The following is a 20,038-nucleotide window of genomic DNA, read 5'->3' on the forward strand; positions in this document are numbered from 1 at the left end:
TGCCCATGTTCACCAGACAGTGTGAGCACAGATGACACAGAGCTGGCACACTGTGCAGTGCCGGGCAGAGAGCTGCAGCAGGAGTCCCTCTCTGCAGCATGTACCCTGAATAAGAGCAGGGGCTTCATACCAAGTCTTTGTCGCTGTCCTTTGTAAACGTCTTCTCCTTCTCGTCCTCATTCTTGGTCCAGCTGTAGGAGATCATGTAGTTCATGATGGGTGGGTGGTAGATAGTCTCCGGCTGGCTCCAGGACACCTGCAGTGCCGTCTGGTTCAGAGGCTGCACCTTCATGTGGATGGGTGGAGAGCTGCAAACTGAAGATACACAGGGCTCAGCTCAGGGAGCTTTCAGAACAATGCGCCATTCGATCCGTGCCCCTAAGGACTGCAGCCTCAAAAAGCTGAAAGAGTAATACAGGAAGCACCCATGCTCCCTTCTCCTGGGTCCTCTTAACATTGTGTGTGTAGAGAGAGAGGGAGAACATTGTTCTCTCTCTCACACAAACACACACACACACGTGCACGGGACACAGATGCACACACACACGTGCACGGGACACAGATGTACACACACACGTGCACGGGACACAGATGCACACACACGTACACGGGACACACATGCACACACACGTGCACGAGACAAATGCACATACGCATATGTGCATGGGGCACAGATGCACATGCGCATACACACGTGCACGGGACACAGATGCACACACACATGCATGGGACACAGATGCACACATGCATACACAAACGTGCAAGGGACACAGATGCACACACACGTGCACTGGACACAAATGCACATACACATATGTGCACGGGACACAGATGCACACGCGCACACACACACAGAGCTGTTTTTCTGCTAGGCCAGTAAACACTGCAGCATTCTGACGCTCTCCCCTACTCTTGTCCTGCATCTCCCAAGATTGAGGACACTCTCCTATGTAACCATAACACCAGTTTCATATCAAAGAAACTAAACATGAATTCAATACTATTATCTCATATATAGTCCATATTCAAATCTTCCCTGCTGTCTCCAAAAGATCCTTAATCACTGTGTCCCCCTGACTTCAGCCTCATGGTCAACAGCCTTTTTCTTCATGATGGACGTTTTGAAGAAGCCAGGCCATTGGACTAGTGGAGTGCGCTAACTAAAATTGTAGACGAAATCTTACTGTAAACAGGTCCAAGTGTAAAAAAATAAATTTAAAATGAGACTTTAAATAACTTTAAAGCAAAGTCACATAACACAAGGATGACTTTCTCTGGAACAGCAGAACCCCGTGTAATTATCCTGACATGGGGTGTAAGGAAAAGTCAAGCTCATTCATCTTATTCCTTGGGGCTGAGAGGTTTAAGGGATACGGTGGATCTAAATCTACTTACAGACAAACCTATGAAAGTGTTGAGACCTCGACAGGTCTGAATGAGTTATACAAATGCTCAACAGGTCCAATCCAGTCAGCCGGAAATGTGTGCTTTCTCAGGGGTGTCCAGACCCGTGTGGCCGTGCTGCCTGCCTTCATGGAGCTGAAGGTCCAGGGCAGGGGTTCTCACCCTCAGCACCCATGACCTCTTGAGCCAGACAATGCCTTGCTCTTGGGGGCTGTCCTGTATACTGTATGGCAGCATCCCTGGCCTCCACCTGCTAGATGCCAGTAGCCCTGTTACCTGTCCTCAACTTGTGACAACCAAAAATGTCTCCAGGTGTTGCCAAAGGTTGCTTGCGGGGGCCAATCACCTTCGGCTGAGAACCTCCACTCTAAGAGATGGAGGCTCACCAAAGAATCCCACACACAGAGCTGTCACTGCACGCCAGGACAGGATGGAGTGAGAGGAGGGAGAGGAAGAGGTGGCTCAGGCTTTGGCACCCAGGGAAGACGCCCTTGAGGAAAGTTCATGGAACTGAGAGCTGAGCGCTTATCAAGATGAAGGGGGTGGGAGCTGTAAAGGGATCCGGTGGGAAGGTCTGAGGGGCTGGAGCAAGGCACAGAGAAGACAGGCAGGCAGGGCGCAGGTGTAGCTGCAGTGAGAAGCCTTGGGGCCAGATTTGAACTCTGGCCTTTCTCCCACGAGTCCTTGGACGCCTCTGGAAAGAACTGAGCCCCAGAGTGATGCAATCAGGTTGGTGCTTTACAAAGATCCCCTGAACTTCAGCTGAGTGTAGAAGGCCCCAGAGAAGCCAAGTGTGGAGGAGGGGGCCTGTGAGGAGGGGCGGCAATGGCCAATTGCTGGAAGACCGGGGAGGAATGGCAGGTCCTAGAGCTTTACAGTTAGGAGGTAAAACGCAGAGGCCTGCTGATGTGCCGGGTAAGGAGGGCAGGAGAGAGTGAGGAGGACTTTCTGGTTTGGGTGCAGGAACCGGGTAAGAAGTGGGCATGCTGGCAGAGACAGGCCAGGGGACCACGGCTTGGTTCTGACCCGCTGGCATCTTCCAAAGACCACCCACATGCCCTGCAGCCCACCAGGAGCCAGACTCCCATATTTCCTACTCAAGAGCCCAAAACCCAAGGCAGCCCTGGGGAACAGGATGGCTTTCCTGCCAGAGACGCATGGCCCAGCTTTGAGGACCTGGCCGGTGGAGAAAAGCAGATTGGTTTTGACAGGGAGGCCACCTTTTACTCTTCAACTGCCAAACCCCAGTTCAGTTGGTGAGGTTCACTTTGTGCGACAGAGACGGAAGGAAGGGAGGGAGGGAGGGATGGAGGGAGGGATAAATTAGTGAGGCATTCCCACTGCCCCGCAGAACCCCTGGGAGGCATCACGCTGTCCGCTGCGCAAATGCCACCAGAGCAGGGACATCAAACAAAGAATCTGAAGGGAGGCTTCCGCGGAGACATGAGGGCAGAGTGACAGAACGTGGGCACTAGGTGGCGCCAACCTACTGTTTTTAAATACTCCGGCTTCCAAGTGGCTTCATAGTTTTTCAAGACAGAACATGGAGGAGGCGGGGGAAAGATCCGGAAATAGCTACACCCCCAGCGTTCCAAATACTAATAACGAACCGAGATGTACATACTGGGAAGCTTCTATATCCCACAATGATGACCATGTCAGATTTCCTAACTTCTCTATCTTTTCTCACCTCCCACCATGTTCTTATTTATCTTCCTTATTCTGAAACCATTCATTCCCCTGCTCCAAATAGCAATGAACACTGTATGGGGAAGCATCCCTCTCTGGCAGTTACATCATACCCCCATAAATAATTCTGTCACCCACATACAGATGCAACCATTCTTCTTATTTTTTGAAATTAAAATAGATGGGGTTTTCTGTGTGCATTAAGATGATTCATGTTAATATATTTTAAAAAGGAACCCAAGTAGTACAAAAAAGTAAAAAGAAAGTTAAAAGAAAAAAATTCACCCCAAATCTCAGTGCCCAGAGAAAACGACTGTGAACATTCTGGGACTCCAACATGCAGTTATCTCTTTATATACATATGAAAGTACATATGCACAATTTGATAGAAATAGAATAGGATGTGGATGGCACTAGAATGGAATGTTTGGTTTTGTTTTGTGGTGCGGTCTCACTCTGTCACCCAGGCTGGAGTGCAGTGGCTGCATCATGGCTCACTACAGCTTCAACCTCCTGAGCTAAAGTGATCCTCCCACCTCAGCCTCCTAAGTAGCTAGGACTACAGGTGCACACCACCACACTTACCTAATTTTAAATTTTTAAAATAGAGACGGGGTCTCACTATGTTGCCCATGCTGGTCTTGAACTTCTGGGCTCAAGTGATCCTCCCTGTTTGGCCTCCCAAAGTACTGGAATTACAGACGTGAGAAACCATGCCTGGCCCTAGAATTTTTTGTTGTTCTGTTTTACTCAACAACTCATGGGTATATTTCCTCGTCAATAAGTAGAGCTTAGTGTCATTGTCTTGAATGATGGTACAGAATCTCACTGTCTCAATGTATTAAAAAATACTGAGTTAAGCTCGCAAAGGAGGTAGATCTGGCCTCACTCTAACGGGATCACCTGCCAGGAAGGGAATTCTGTAATGTAATGGCCTCCAAAGATCCATGCTTGTCCCTGATTACACATGAGAGGAGGAGCATGACGCCAGGGCTTTGCAGGCAGAGCAGTCTGATGAGAGTTGTCTCCTCTGCTCTCTACCCCACATCCTGGGTAGTGGCTTTTTGTAGCTATACTGGGCCAAATTTGGAGGAGGCATTTGCAGAGTACTAGGAGGGCCTAGAATAGAGGATGGCAAACATTTTTTCTGTAAAGGGCCAGATAGTAAATATTTTCGGCTTTGCAGGCCACATGGTCTCTCGTAGCCACTACTGATTCCACCTTTGAAGCACAAAGCAGCACAGGTAGTATGTAAACATGAATGAGTGTGGCTGTGCTCCAACAGAAATATCTATGGACACAAGTTCAGCTTCATAGGATTTTCATGTGTTGCAAAATATTCTTTTGATTTTTCTCCAACTGTTTAAAAATATAGAGACCATTCTTAGCTCATGGTTACACAAAAGGTGGTGGGGAGTAGGTTTCGGCCCGTGGATCAGTGCTGATCCCAGATTGAGATGGTAAGGAAAGGCCAAGGCTTTTTTTGAAACACAATTATCAACTGCACTGTATTCTTGGCACTGAATTCTGCCCCTCAGCACAGGCTGACAGGCCTGCTCCTTCACAGAGCTTAGATTCTTCCCAGCACTTACTAGTACGTGGAGTTGTATTATTGACTTCATTGACGATCTGTACTTATCTATCTCCCCCACTAGGTGGAAGCTCCACAAGGCTGGCGCCTTTTCTGTCTTGTCTGGTTCATTACCTTGCATCTAAGACAGTGCCTGGCATGTAGTGGGCTCTCAATCAATATTTGCTGAATGAACAGAAAGTTGGTTGTACGTGGAGTAACATCCTTAGTCTTTCCCGTGGTCCACAGGTCCTGTGTGACATGTTCCCCTTCCACATCGTCAGCCTCATGGCTTGCCATCTTCCTCTTCACGGACTCATCTCTGGCCAGCCCCCACCCCAGCCCCCTTAAAGATCCAGCTTCAAGGCCGGGCGTGGTGGCTCATGCCTGTAATCCTAACATTTTGGGAGGCCATGGTGGGTGGATTGCTTGAGGCCAGGAGTTCGAGAGCAACCTGGACAACATGGTGAAACCCCGGCTCTAGAAAAAAATACAAAAATTAGCCAGGTGTGGTGGCGCACACCTATAGTCCCAGCCACTCAGGAGGCTAAGGTGGGAAGATCACTTTAACCCAGGAAGTGGAGGTTGCCGTGAGCTTTGATCACGCCACTGTGCTCCAGCCTGGTTGACTGAGTAAGACCCTATCTCAAAAAAAAAAAAAAAAAGGAAAAGAAAAAAATCCAGCTTCAACACCCTGCTTCCCCTTTGAGGCCGATGGGCCACCCGTGTCCTCCTGCACTCTCACTGCTTCCCTCCTCACCCTGTGTGCCCATCACCCTCTGTCCCCACCACCTACCCACCTCTGTGTCCCTCTGACTGAGCTGCAAGCATCTCCCAGGCAGGGACCACCAAGCTCCTTATCACTGGTACCCTTGGCAGGGGCTCGCGTTTCTCTGATGAAATGAGGGATGCTGTTTTGAGCGTCCTCCATTGAAGAGGATTCCATATACAAATCAGTGCCATACAATTCATTCCTGGGGTCACTGCCAGGAGCCTCAAATGTATTGAGGATCTTGTCTCTGGTCTTTAACTCATGCTTTCTGCTAATAAGAAAAGCCTTCAGTCTACAGAGGGAACAAAAACCACCAATGCTTGGCGACTGGGGCAACGATAGTATCAGACAGCCGTCAAATAACTCAGGCAAGCGAGCAGGCAGACACCACTGTGCCTTGTGCTTCCAAAGTTCTGCTTGCTCTTTAAGTGATGGAAACCCTTCTTTCAAACAACACCTCCCTCAAAAGTCCAAATAGGAAACAGGCAAACGCAGCAAAACATAATTTTATAGATCAGTTTGGAAGAGCTGGTATAATAGAAAGTGTGGGCTTTGGAGCCAGACCCATGCAAATCTTGTGTCCGCATCTATAAAATGGGTGACTAGGGTCTAGCAATTATCTTCCTCACAAGGTTGCAGTGAGGATTACGAGGGAACACTGCGGATAAACCCAAAGTTGTGGGCCTCAGGCCCAATGGCATGTACATGGACACACTCTATGGCCCACACAGTGTTAAAAAAATGGTATATTTTACACATAAATATGGGCTTTAAAATTACACCTGCATCCACACGTGGCAGTGGTGAGCTAGAGCAGGAGAGCAATCATTTCCTTTAGACGGGAGTGTGTACTCAATTTTTTTTTTTTTTTTTTTTTTTGCCATAGTCCCCACCACCCCCCATTGCCTCTGCTCAGCCCACTTCCCCGGCAGCTCTCTGGCCCCCAAGGCGAGGTAAGTTTTCTACTGGTCTAAAATGAACACCAGGAGCACTCTCGAGGGCACACCACAGATGCCCAATACTTGTACTTTTCTATCTCTTCTCAATGGTCCTTGTAAACTGCACCTAACAAAGGGAAGTGTGATAGACCTCTTGATACGTCCTTTTGCACAAAATTGATGCCTTTTAACCATGCGGGAGGTGCCACACCCGGATCTCTAAACAAATATCCCCTGTGAGGCCTCCTGACAACAGCCTTTCCCCTCTCAGGGGCCTGATTACCTTCCCACTGGGGTCTGATTGCTTCTCACAGGCATGAAGGTGCTGCTCCTCACCAGCTCTGAGAATTTCTGCCTTCACTCTGAACCACCTTTAATTACGATCCCAGGCTTCCTTAAGTAATGAAGAGTCTTCTAGCAGAGCACCCAAGGTCCTCTGATTCTAAATCAATATCAAGGATATTTTCTCAGTGGTTCCACAAGTAAATAGTAGGCTCCCCTCCCCCACCCCATCCTCTTCATTTCGGGCTTTAGATAAACTAATGTGATATGGCTCTGTCTGAAAGTCAGTGTAATTTCCAAGTGCCTTAAACTATCTGCAGTTAAAGGTTCCTCCAGGGGCCTTCTTCCAGCACCTGCCCCCTCGGAGTTTCACACCCGAAGCAACTGGCCAAATATTGATCAGGAGTCAAAGAGACAGCACTACTCAAACAAAGCAATTTGGTGCAGATTCACTATTTCACAGTGCCTGTCAACAGAGATGAAACTGCTGCTTCCTGGGTGGGAGGTGTTGCGACATCATATGCCACACAGGGGCGGTGTCAGAGGGAACAGCCTGGCTCAAGCCAGCAGAGGACCATGGGGGAGATGCCTGTTGCTTGGGGACTGCCTGGCCCTGGCGGGGAGAAAGAGCAGGAGGCATTTCCTTTTAGAAGCAGGAGGGAACCAGTCAGGTGGAAGAGAGCCCAAGCCTTGCCTCAGACTGCTTAAATGCCGGTCATTTCTTTATCACCTTCAAATATGGAATCCTTTAAGGGAAATTTCCAGACAAATGGCCTCAGGGAGTGATTATCTTTTTGAAGGGCTGTATCAAAGAGGTCTAGGTAAACACAGAATCCTCCTCAGCAGCCCGCGTAGGACGTCAAACCTAGAATCTTGGTGCTTGGGGTGTTGCATCCCCAATCCCTGCCCAAGAACTCAAGACGGGCAAACCACACGGAGGAAGGAACTGGGAACGATGGAATCAAAGCAGGACCCCCGCTCCAGTGTAATGTGCATTTCCATCTGAATCATTTCTAGCTGGAGCTGCGGCTGCCACGCACATGCCCTGGGCCTGGCTCTGTGCATTCCTCTCGGATCATCCCCCGCACACAACGCGTAACCGAATCCGAGAGCTGGGCTCCATTCTCCCCACGAAAGATGACGACACTGGGCTTCAGAGAGACCAAGTTACTGGGCTGGGCCAAGGAACCAGAGTGAGAAGAGAATGGAGAACTGAAACCCAATCTGCCTGAGTCTGAACCAGAGTTGACAGGGCACTCCATGGAGCAGTCATGTATGTACTTGCCCCATACGCGTCCCGTTAACTGTTTTCCTATCTTCAAGATACTAATAAAGATGTCAGGAGCATTACTCCAAGAGCTTAAAAGGGGAAAGCTGCCCCAGCAGGTAAAAAGCTTCCTTCCCGTTCCCTTCTCCTTCATCCTTCCCCACCCCCACTCCCTTCTCAGTTCTCAATGACAAATGAGAATGTGGGGTCTCTTGACAGTTTCCAGGGCAGCCTCCAATTCCTTCGGGTCTCTCTAAAACTGGACGCAGCAATCGCCTCTTCCCCCATCAGAAACAGGTAGGGAGCTCATGGTCCTTCAAGGAGTGACAGGATGCTGGAAATATACAGATTGCTGCTAGGGTGCCCACCCACCAAGGCCTTTATTCTGTGCCTTTCTTTTCTTTTTTTTTTTTTAATTGAGATGAGTCTCGCTCCGTCCCCTAGGCTGAAGTGCAGTGGTGTGATCTCGGCTCACTGCAACCTCTGCCTCCTGGATTCAAGCAATTCTCATGCCTCAGCCTCCCAAGTAGCTGAGATTACAGGTACCCACCACCACACCTGGCTAATTTTGGTATCTTTAGTAGAGACAGAGTTTCGCCATGCTGGCCAGGCTGGTCTCGAACTCCTGACCTCAAGTGATCCACCCACCTCGGCCTCTCAGTGTTGGGATTACAGGCGTGAGCCCCGCGCCCGGCCTATTCTGTACTGACATATTAATAGTAATGAGTCCTATCTGATGAGCCCGGCTCTGGGCTGTTAGTACATTTCACAGATTATGTCATCAAATCCTCACGGTAATTCTGTGGGGCTGCTGGCTCTATCATTACCCTTGTTTTAGAGACCTAGATCTAAGAGGGTCATTCGTTCACTTGCTTACTCTAGGGTCAGACTGCTTTGGTTTTAGACAAACCAGCTGTGTGGCCTTGGATAAAAGCTTCTTGGATAAATGCATGAAATGCACAAATGCACGTGGACTGACATATAGCAAACGTACTTTAAGAAATAGTTACTGTTTGCTGGGCGTAGTGGCTCATGCCTGTAATCCCAGCACTTTGGGAGGCTGAGGCGGGTGGATCACGAGGTCAAGAGATCGAGACCATCCTGGCCAACATGGTGAAACCCCGTCTCTACTAAATATACAAAAATTAGCTGGGCATGGTGGCAGGTGCCTGTAATCCCAGCTACTCGGGAGGCTGAGGTAGAAGAATTGCTTGAACCTGGAAGACAGAGGTTGCAGTGAGCCGAGATCGCACCACTGCACTCCAGCCTGGCGACAGAGCAGGACTCCGTCTCAAAGAAATAAAGAATTAGTTACTGTTAAATATTTATTCGGCACCGGCCATATGTCAGGCCCTTGACCAGGAACTATGGATAAAGGTGAACACATGTTGTCATGGTCCTGACCCCCTGGAGATGACAGCCCAGTGGGAGAACACACATCAACAACACAATCTCCCTAAAACAGAGGTTTTAACTTGAGTGTCCCTAGGAGATCTGCATAGAATTCACAGAAGTTTGTGAACTTAGATAGCAAAAAAGTCCATTTTTATTTTCACTAATCTCTAACAAAAATGTAGCATTGCCTTACATTTTAAATGTTGGCAACAAACTACAATAGTGTTACGAGACTTGTGTGATAATCACCAAAAGAAGTCACAAAGCTATTCCTGTTAGATTACAGTGATTACCAATACAGGTGACCCTTGAACAACACAGGTTTCAACTGCATGGGTCAATTTATAAGTGAGTTTCCACTCCTGAGACAGGGCAACAAACTCTTCCTCTTCTTTCTCCTCCTCAGCCTACTCAACATGAAGATGACAAGGATGAAGACCTTTGTGATGATCCACTCCCATTTAATGAATAGCAAATACATTTTCTCTTCCTTATAATATTCTAAATAACATTTTCTTTCCTCTAGCATACTTTAATGTGAGAATATAGCATATAATACATATTACATATAAAATATGTGTCAATCTGTGTATGTTACTGGTAAGGCTTAAATATTAACTTTTTGGAGAGTCAAAATTTATATTGGATATTTGATTGTGCGGACACTCCAATCTCCATGGTGTTCAGGACTCAGTTGCATTTCAAAATTTCCTTCATGTTCATCATTATTTCAACATTATAATGATTTTTAGATCTGCGGCTGGATCTTGTAATTTAATGCCCTCATCAAGAAGCAGATAAATTAGTACAATTTCAAAGATATTTCGAAAATATCTGAGGATAACTGGCTTCCTCTGTAATCTATTACATTTTATTTTAAGCATCTAAAACCGTCAATATGAGAAGATAAGCTAAAGGAGTCCATGGCATCAAAATGGTTAAAACCATCTAGTACTAAGGCATATATAATTACATGCTTTTTAAGGAAAACGTTATAGTAGTTCTGTATAAAGATTTAATAAGCAACCCTGACCTAAACTTGGGGAGTTGCTTAAAAAACTTACTGAGCATAGTTTGAACTGAAATCTGAACAATGAGTAGGTGTTTATAGAGGAAAGAGGAAAAAAGGAGGCTTGGGTATGTCAGACAGAAAAAAAAAGTGTATACGAAGGCCCTGTGATGAGAAAGCTGGGAAGGAAACTAGTGTGGCTGGTGAGCAGGGAATGAGGAGGAGAGTGGCCCAAGATTAGGTCTCAAAGCTAGGAAGCACTTGAGCTGGGGTTCATCCCGGGGTGGATCTGGCTGCCAAGGCCAGAATTTGCTGGCTAGCCCGCCACCTTCTCCTGATGTGGGACCCTGGTGCAGAGTTGCCCCCAGATTCTCCTAAGTGCTAGGACAACTGCTTTCAAGTTGTAAATCCATGGTGTCTTCACTGATGCCACCTGTTACCTGTGGACTTTTCTTCTACACAATACAATGACATCTCCCTTTCCATGAACAAGCCCTGAATTATAATTCAGTTTCTCAGCAAACAAATGAGTATTAGATGCTCTGTGTTGCAGTTACCATGGAAGAAAGCAAATTTGAAAACTGTTTCTTATCCTGTTGGCTGTCTCTGCTGTGCATGTAACAGAGCTACATGCTCAGAAAACAGAAATAGGCAGTATCTGGGAAAGCAGAGGCAGAAATTCAATTCTCCAGTTCAAGCACTGGTTTCGACTTCCCACATTATGCTCTCCCTGACCTCTCGTACCTCCTTGGATTCTTTTTTCTACATGATATCCCTCTTCCTCTGAGAGTTAAAGGCCATGGGAGGTGTCCATGTCCTGTGCAGGAAAGAGCATTGTTCAGCTCAGCGCTAAGGGAGGTGACAAACTTCAGGATGATGCATCTTCCCAGCCTCACTTGATAACAGCTGCGTGCATCTGGGACTCTGGGTGGAAGGCTGGATTCCATGTACCCTGGGGTACATTCCCTCCCTTTCAACTTTATGATGCTGTGATTTCCTGCTAAGAGAGCAAAGCGGACCTATCCCACTTTAATTGAGCACAGCATCCTTCCCTCGTGGTGCTTCTGACCTTCCACCTTCTCCCCATGTCTTGCCCTAGTGAAGGGCTCCAACTGAGTGTCTGAACCACAGACCCGGCTGCGGAGCTAGGGTGGGTAAATGCCCAGTGTCCTTCTTTCATAACGATGTTTTTCTCCTGTTTCCCACTGCTGAGACAATGTTGTAGTCCCCTTTACTATGAAGAAACAGCGGGTCACCTAAAATAGAGCTCTAAAGCTGCCCTTAGCAACACAAGACTGGTATCCAAATACCATCCAAGATCTAAGATCCCATGAGCTGTTTTTATTAGTGATCCCAACAGCCATGTCAGGAAATCAATCAGTGACCCACACAGATGGCTTTAGCTGGGATTTTATAGAAATACTTGAGTCTAGATTATTATGATGCAAATGGTTAAGGTGCCCTCATTTGTTTTCCATCTGAGCCTTAAAATAATTTCTCTTGGAAACAGGTAGTCTGCTCGGCTTGGTACCTACTATGCTTAAAAGTAGTGTCCTGGCTCACGCACGGCATTTACCTGTTAACTCTGGATCTCCACTACTTCCTGGCCACTTGCTACTCTTACTTGTTCTCTGTTCTGGCTGAGTGTGGGTGGAGTGGTAGGATGAACTCCAATGTTTGGGTTCCAACCTCATTTCAATCCCCAGATGTGGCGTCTGAACCAACTGATCATTTGGTAAGGATGGCCCTATCTGGTATGGTTTCAGGGCTTCCCACACCTGGGTACTGCCCTCAGGCCAAGACTTGGTCAAAGGGACCCAAGAAGGAAACAGGGAGCCTGTCAGTTGATGGAGAGACCAGGCTATGGGCAGGCACTGCCCGAGAGTGGGCCCAAGTGGAATCATCAGTTCAGCACATGGCAGGGACTGAGCCACTTGAGTCTCTTGGCTGCCCCTGGCAAATAGGTCCATACGCTCTGAAGAGCTTGGGCTTTGCAGCTGGTGGGTGAAAACCAAGTTTTAAACAGTCAGCACACTCCTCACCGAGAAGGCTCTTCTCTTCTGGCAAGCCTTTCCTGGTGCCAGCCCAGAAGCAAAGAATTGCATAGCTCTGTGCACTTGATAATACCTGACAGCATTTAGTCTCAGACATATAGGCAGCACCTTCTCAGTACAGGCAGAGATTTGAAATGTGACAGCCAAGATACTCATTTCGGTCCAAGCCAGTGCTTAGGAATCACAAAACCAGCCAAGAGAGCTGCCCAGGAGTGAAGCCAGCAACCATAACAACCACTAGCTGTGTTGAGAAGGAATAAGAAAAGCCCAACTCAAGAGGACACCACATGGGGCTCCTTCTTCTGGGTCTTAACAGTTGTTCTTTGATTTTCAGCCTTCAGGGGCAGGGAGATGAGACTGTTTCTTATGCCCTAGGAAAGAAAGATTCTGTCCATATTCCTGGACGGATACCTGAGGAAAACAGCTTCAACCAACCCATGTTTGTTTGAGGAATAATGAGTGGGATGAATGGGGAAGATGTCTCCCAGCTAGATACCTCCTATGGCTCCAATGAGAGGCACACCAATGTCTCACAGCTTCATGTTTTATAGGCTGTGAATGCTAGTTAGTGAAAAAGGGGAAGTGTGCTGCTCTGGGAGTAAGGAAGCTGTTGGCCTTTATTAACTTCCAGATTGCTGTTCACAAGCACCATGGTGCCCACACAAGTAAACCCAATGTCAGAGAAGATTTTTCTAGTGAGCAAAGAAAGCCAGAGGAGGGTTGCTAAGTTGGCCTTGAAGATCGAACTGTCTACCTGCCTAGAGATGGAGAGGATTAAGTAATTAGGTCATGTTTATAAAGTGTGAAAACACTAGATGGCCCCTGGAGTCTGCTACCAATATCAGCTCAACCGCTCCCAAGCCATAACAGCCGATTCTGCCTAAGAGCATCGTGACACCAGTGCCTGACACTTTAAGTGACTCCATTCTCTGCTTTTAGGCTGTTCCTTGAGGCAGACACAAAAGCCCTCGCTCCATGGTTTGTTGAAATATATGCTTCCATCCAAGGTGGCTTTTGGTCAGAGTAAAAGGTGGCTTCCACAATCCCAGGAGCCTCTCTGATTTCAGGAAGTAGTACTGGCATGACATCCTTCTTCAGATGCCCGGCAATGCTCCTCAGTAGGAGAACCCAGCCTGGGCTACATCACACATGTCCCAACTGTGCGAACTCTTTTGGTAAGAATTTTTTATTCCTGGCCACCTGATATGTATATGTTAGCTTAATCCATCCATGCATTCCTCCATCCTCCCATCCATCCATGGATCCACATGTGCATCCATCCATCCATCCATCCATCCATCCATCCATCCATCCATCCATATCCATCCATCCATCCATCCATCCATCCATCCATCCATCCATCCATCCACATCCATCCATCCATCCATCCATCCATCCATTTGTGGATCCACACATACATCCATCCTCTTATCCATCCATGGATTCACATTTTCATCCATCCATCCATCCATCCATCCACCCACCCTCCCACCCAACAACCCATCCAATCCAGTATTTACTGAGGAGTCAACAGTTACCATAGCACCCTCTCTCCAATAAAAACAGAGAAAACGAAAACAGTCTCACCCCTCATGGAGCTTATGGGGTAGTGAGAGAGCTGGATATTAGGGAAAAAATCACGTATCACATAATCAGATGTAAAAATCCAACTTTGGTAAGTACTATAAGGGAAAGGTACTGGTGCCCTGAAACAAGTGGCTGGGTCAAGGCAGTCAGGAAACTTCCTTGGGGAAGGGACCCTTGAGCTGAGTTATGAAGGCTGAGGAGGGGTCAGTTAGGTACAGAGGTGGGACAAGGGCCTTCCAGGTAGAGGGAACAGCCTGCTGGGACTGCAGAATGGCTGCTGGACTGAAGTGTAGGATGCCAAGGGAAGGAAAGTACAAGACGGGGCTGGGGAGGGGGATAGGACTTGATGTGTGGACCACCTTAAGGATTATACATTTCATTAGAAAGGTTTTGACAAGTTCGAACAGCCTGGCTTCACACTTCTAACAGGAAGAGGGCATGGCACCCTTATTCTGAAATACGTTCTCCAATGATCATGTCACGTATAACAGGTTGTCCTGGGCATACAAAGAAGCTATTGCTGACCTACAGATAAGAAGATACAATTATTTGCAGAGTAATTTTCATATCCAAGATCCTGTACTATAAGTCTCATTTAAAAGGCCACTGGCTGAGGAAGAGTGTGTGATTATTATCCCTATTTTATTACTATTATTTTTTTGAGACAGGGTCTCACTGTGTCACCCAGGCTGGAGTGCAGTGGGCATGACCATGGCTCACTACAGCCTCAACCCCTTGGGCTCAAGTGATCTTTCTGCCTTAGCCTCTTGAGTAGCTTAGGGACTACAGGTGTGTGCTACCAAGCCTAGCTAATGTTAAAAAATAAAATAAAATTTTTTTCTTTTCTTGGTAGAGATGGGGTCTCACTGTTGCCCAAGCTGGTCAGGAACTGCTGGTCTCAAGTGATCCTCCCGCCTTGGCCTCTCAAAATGTTGGGATTACAAGCATGAGCCACTGGGCTCTGCCTTATTATCTCTATTTTAGAGGCAAGGAAATAGAAGCTTAGATATTAGCTTGAGCAAGGTCACAAAGGAGTGAATCGTTCCTAGGATTTGAGTCTAGGTTTGCTTGAATCCCAAGTCTGTATTCTAACACTGCCTTATCCTGTCTTCTTATTTATTCATTCATTCACTTAGCAATGACTGTGCACCTACTATGTACCAGGTACTGTGTTAGGCCCTCCTCATCCAAGGATGCACAAGATCTTCTGCCTAGATGGCCCCATGGTGCAGATCAAGTGGGTGCAGGACTCTCAGGACTAACCCTGTGACCAATACCCTATGCCCTGAGCACCCAAGATAACCTGACAAAATAGATAAAAGCCAAGCAGATAAAGACTGAGCCCAGTGATGACTTTTAGGAAGGTAAGAGCACCTGATTCCCACAAGTATGTTTAGTTTTAAAGCTCCTTCATTCAGGGAAGGAGTAATAAACTGTGTTGTTCAAGTCACCTGATGAATCCAAAACACAGAGGCACCACTTGCAAGTTCCTGTGGAAGACGGCGGTCCCTTGGATGATGGAAATACTGCGTTTGGACATAAGAGGATCTTGGTTCACATCTGAGCTCTACCACTTCCTGGCTGAGAGGCTTTGGATGATTCACTTACCCTCTCTGAACGTTAGACCCCTCACTTGTTAAAGAGAAACAATAATACTCCATTTCTCTCTTTGCTCACTCTACCCATCCCTCCATCCAAACTGTTAGTAAATCTCCAAAGCTCTCCTCCAAAGCCCATCCCTAATGATCACTTATATTTTTACTATGATCATCCTCATCTACCCTGCGATATTTCTATCAGCCTCTTGCAGGGTCCTGCAGACTCCAATGCAAGTCCTCTGCAAGCATTCTCCACATAACAGCCAGAGCAATAAGTTTATAGACTGTTGTGATTATTCCAGAGTCCTCTTTAAAACCCTCCAGAGGCTTCCCACTGCTAGAAGATCTTAACTCCTAACAATCTTAACTCTTTACCAAGAGAAGTCTTTGCCAGAGTTGCTCTTGCCTACTTCTCCAGCCTCTTCTCTCTGATCTTGCTTCCCCTTTGTTTACCTCGCTCTAGGTTGGATCCCATGCCTCAGGGCCCTTGCAAATGACCTTCTTCTCCAGATCTCTGCGGGGCTGGCTCTCTGTCCTCACTTGCCTTATCCCTAGAAGGGCTCCTCCCCACCACCTCACCACACTCCACCGCTCTTAGCACACGACTTGATTTGATTCCCTTTGGGACAACACTGAAGCCCATCATCAGTGGACTTGTTTATTTATTTCTCCTTTCTAGAATGTAAACTCCATGACGAGGGACTATCCCTTGTTCAACTTTATTTCTAGTACCTAGAACTTGTTTATAAGTAGATGGTCAATAAATATTTAATGAATGAAAAGCGAATCCTGGCAGAGGTTGTTTTGAGGATTAAATAAAAACAACTATGAATAGGAAACAATAGCACAGCATCTGGCACACAAAAACCTCTTCCCAGACTTTCTTTTTCTTTTATTTTTAAGAGATGTAGGCTTACTATGTTGCCCAGGATGGCCTCAAACTCCTGGGCTCAAGCAAACCGCTCGCCTCTACCTCCTAAGAAGCTGGGACTACTGGCGCGTGCCACAGCACTCGGCTCTTTTGCTAGCCTTTCTAACCACAGGTGTTTCAGGCACCACTCCTAGAGTCAATAAGCTTTTCAAAGCTAGACAAAATGTCTGCCATATGAAAAGAAATTTACTAGCTACAACAATTGATACAAAATATTTAATGCTACATTAAAAGTCTATAAAATATCAACATTATGTCAACCTATCAAATGCAACTTAACACCAACTCATATATTCACATAAACTTAGAGTAATCATGAAATGTCTGAGCATTTAAAAATGTTGGATATAATATGGCAGGACCTTCAGAAGTATGATAGCCTAAGATGTTCCAAGGGTCTTGAAACAAACCTGCTTTTTTTTGTCTTCTTTCTTAAATACTCAAGGTTAAAAAAGAATGACAAATCAAAGTTATTTTTGAAAGAAGGGGGTTAAAAACTCTCCATGGGGGCTGCATGAAAAATTTGTTTTTCTTAATACTTTCTTATGCTAAAAGTTTCTGGCAGTAACAAGATAACTTTCTGCAAGAGTTTCTAGGAGGGCAGCTGCCTGCAAAGGCATTAAGTGGTCATATCAGAGCTTCTTTTAATAAGATAATTCAAGCTCATTAATCTGGTGAGTAGAAATGATTAAACTGAAAATAGAACAACATTAATATTTTCTCCCAAAATAGCAGAAAACCATGATTTCAATGTGAAACTCTTTTTTAAAGCAATCATGGATTTACTTCTTTGTTTGCTAATTTGGATAGAAAGTGTGACCCTCTTTCTCAATGTACTGATTTTAAATAGGCTAGTTACTCAGGCATCCTTGCACAGTGGTATATGTCCTTTAAAAGTGCTTTTAACCAAAACAGGAAGCAATGTTTAACATTGAAAACAATAGCTAAAAAAGAGATCCCTCCATCAGCAGAGGCAAAAAACATTCGCCAAAAAGACATGACATTGGCTTAGGAGCCCAGAGGGTATGCAGGCAGCCCGGTGTCCTCTCCATTTCCTTTGCTTTTATTACATTATACAGTGTCATTTTAATTAAGCCATCAAATCAAATTATCAGATCAAGTGGTTTTGATTCCACTGTGATTTGAACAGGTTTGGTTAAATTAATAAACCATATGTTTCATGTTGTTGGAAGGAAAGTTATTTTTCTCTGTTCACTGTTCCAAAAGTCTTCACAATAGACAGTATTCAGCACTTAATCACTGAATGCTCTCCCATGTACCCGGGATGTGTTGCAGAATAACTGAAATGACAGCCCATTAAATCCTAAAGTCTGTCTAAGTTATTTACTGACAAAGGGCAAGTGGCAAATCGGATGTCCCTTGAACAATCCAATAAGCCTAAATATTGTTTCCATTTACTGGAACTAAAGCTTTATTATTTTTTATGGATGACATCTATATAGGAGTCTTTCCTCAGCAACAATACAATATTAAGATGACTTTTCCCCCACTTCTTTCTTAAGGGGCCCTGCCTCTTGTGCTTGGCACTGAAAGGCTGGATTCTGTATTCTCTATTCCAGGACATCCAATCATCCTGATAAAATATGGGTGCATGAACACAGGCCCCCATCACTGGCTGCCTCAAGTTCACGATCATAACCAGGGGAACAGAGGAGGCGGGGAGCTATATTCAGTCAACTGAGGCTCTGGTTACCCCTCTGATGTGAAAGATGACCGGGTGTTAAAGTGAATTGGTAAGTGGGTGGTTACCAAGTTAATGAATCTCTGGTTGGTCCTAGGGTCTTTCAGTGGAATGGAAACACAGATCCAACACATTCACAGTCATGGCCATTACCACCTTGAAGACAGAAAATATGTATCTTACGACAAGCCTATGATTTCCCCATTTAGGTTTCTCCAACTCAGTTTAAGCTACTCCCTAGAGTGGGGGTCAGTAAACTACCGTCCCAAGGCCAACTCTGGTCTGCCATCTTTTTTTGTAAATAAAAGTTTACTGCAAGACATTTTCTACACTCATTTACATACCATCTGCAGGTGCCTTCCTGCTATACTGGTAGAATTGAGTACAGTCGGCACTTATATCCACGGGTTCTGCATGCATGGATTCAATCAACCACAGACCAAAAATATTTGGAAGGAAAAAAAAAATAAAAAACAGCAATATAACAATAAAAAACAGTATAAATAAAAGCCAGTAGAATATAACAACTATTTACATGGCATTTACATTGTATTAATATTGTTAAGTACTCTAGAAATATTTCAAAGTATACTAGAAGATGCGTTCAGGTTATGTACAAATACAATACCATTTTATATAAGGGACTTGAGCATCCAAGGATACTGGTGTCTGTAGGGGTCCTGGAACCAATGTCCCACAAATACCCAGGATTCAACAGAGACCATATGGCCCACAAAGCCAAAAACATTTACTATCTGGCCCTTAACCCAAAAAGTTAAATGACTCCTGCCTTATGTAATTAATTTATTTTTCCTTCTTCTGTGACAACAGCCCGATAAATGCATAAAACATCATAGCTTTCCTGGGCATTGAAAGCTTCCAATAATTATCAGATAGAGAATACCAATCAGGCAGGCTTTGCTCGTTTTGAATTACCTGAAGATTACAGAATACCACTCCTTCTCTTTTTAAAACTTTTTTTCACAGAAGAGTAGAGGAAGGAAAAGGACTTGTTCCGTGCTTTGGCTCTTTCCTGCTTACATCTCTAAGGTCAATAATCTAAGCCCTCCAGGCTGTTTGATGACGTGTCAGCATCTTTTGGCCTATAGTGGCGCTGAGTCACCTGAGTCTTCGTAGGGAAAAAAAAGGAGGAACATTTGGTCATGTGGGCTGTGGTTCCATGACATGTGCATTTAAAAACAAACAGGGAGATCATCAGTCATTAGGGAGATGGAAATCACAACTATAAAGAGATACAACCTCATATTCACTAGGTTGGTGAAAATAAAAGAGATGCACAATAACAAGTGTTGGTGAGGATCTGAAGAAATTGAAACCCTCATACACTGTTGATGGGAATGTAAACTGTTGCCACCACTTTGGAAAATAGTTTGATAGTTCCTCAAAACTGTAAACAGAAAGTTACCATATGACCCAGCAATGCTATTCCTAGGTTTACATCTAAAGGACTTGAAAATGTATATTTACACAAAAACTTTGAGCTCACAAAAGCATTATACATAACAGCCAACAGGTGGAAAAAACTCAATGTCCATTAATCGATAAATGGATAAACAAAACATGGCACATCCACATATTATGTGGTATATTACTTGGCCATAAAATATAATTAAATTCTGATACGTAGCCCACAATACAGATGAACTTTGAAAGTATTATGCTAAGTCAAAAAAGTCATATATGATCCACTTGCATAAAATGTGCAGAATAGACAAATTCATAGAGACAAAAGGTATGTTAGTGGTTGCCTAGCCCTGGAGAGAGGGAGGGAGGGAGGGACATACAGGGCAGACGAAGGGAAGGAGAATGGGAGTGATTG

At 45.4% G+C, this 20,038-nt stretch overlaps 1 protein-coding gene across 6 annotated transcripts in view; it reads right to left on the reverse strand.

Moving 5' to 3' along the window:
• Window positions 1-20,038, reverse strand: part of PTPRG (protein tyrosine phosphatase receptor type G) — a 735,254-nt gene that overhangs the window by 105,791 nt on the left and 609,425 nt on the right. For all 6 annotated transcript variants that reach the window (XM_024244436.3, XM_024244435.3, XM_063722016.1 and 3 more), the window contains one exon: window positions 131-315. In XM_024244436.3, the coding sequence (XP_024100204.1) occupies window positions 131-315 (185 nt within the window). The remainder of the gene's footprint in view (window positions 1-130; window positions 316-20,038) is intronic.

The sequence above is a fragment of the Pongo abelii genome, chromosome 2 (assembly GCF_028885655.2).
Source record: "Pongo abelii isolate AG06213 chromosome 2, NHGRI_mPonAbe1-v2.0_pri, whole genome shotgun sequence".
In the NCBI taxonomy this organism is placed as follows: domain Eukaryota; kingdom Metazoa; phylum Chordata; class Mammalia; order Primates; family Hominidae; genus Pongo; species Pongo abelii.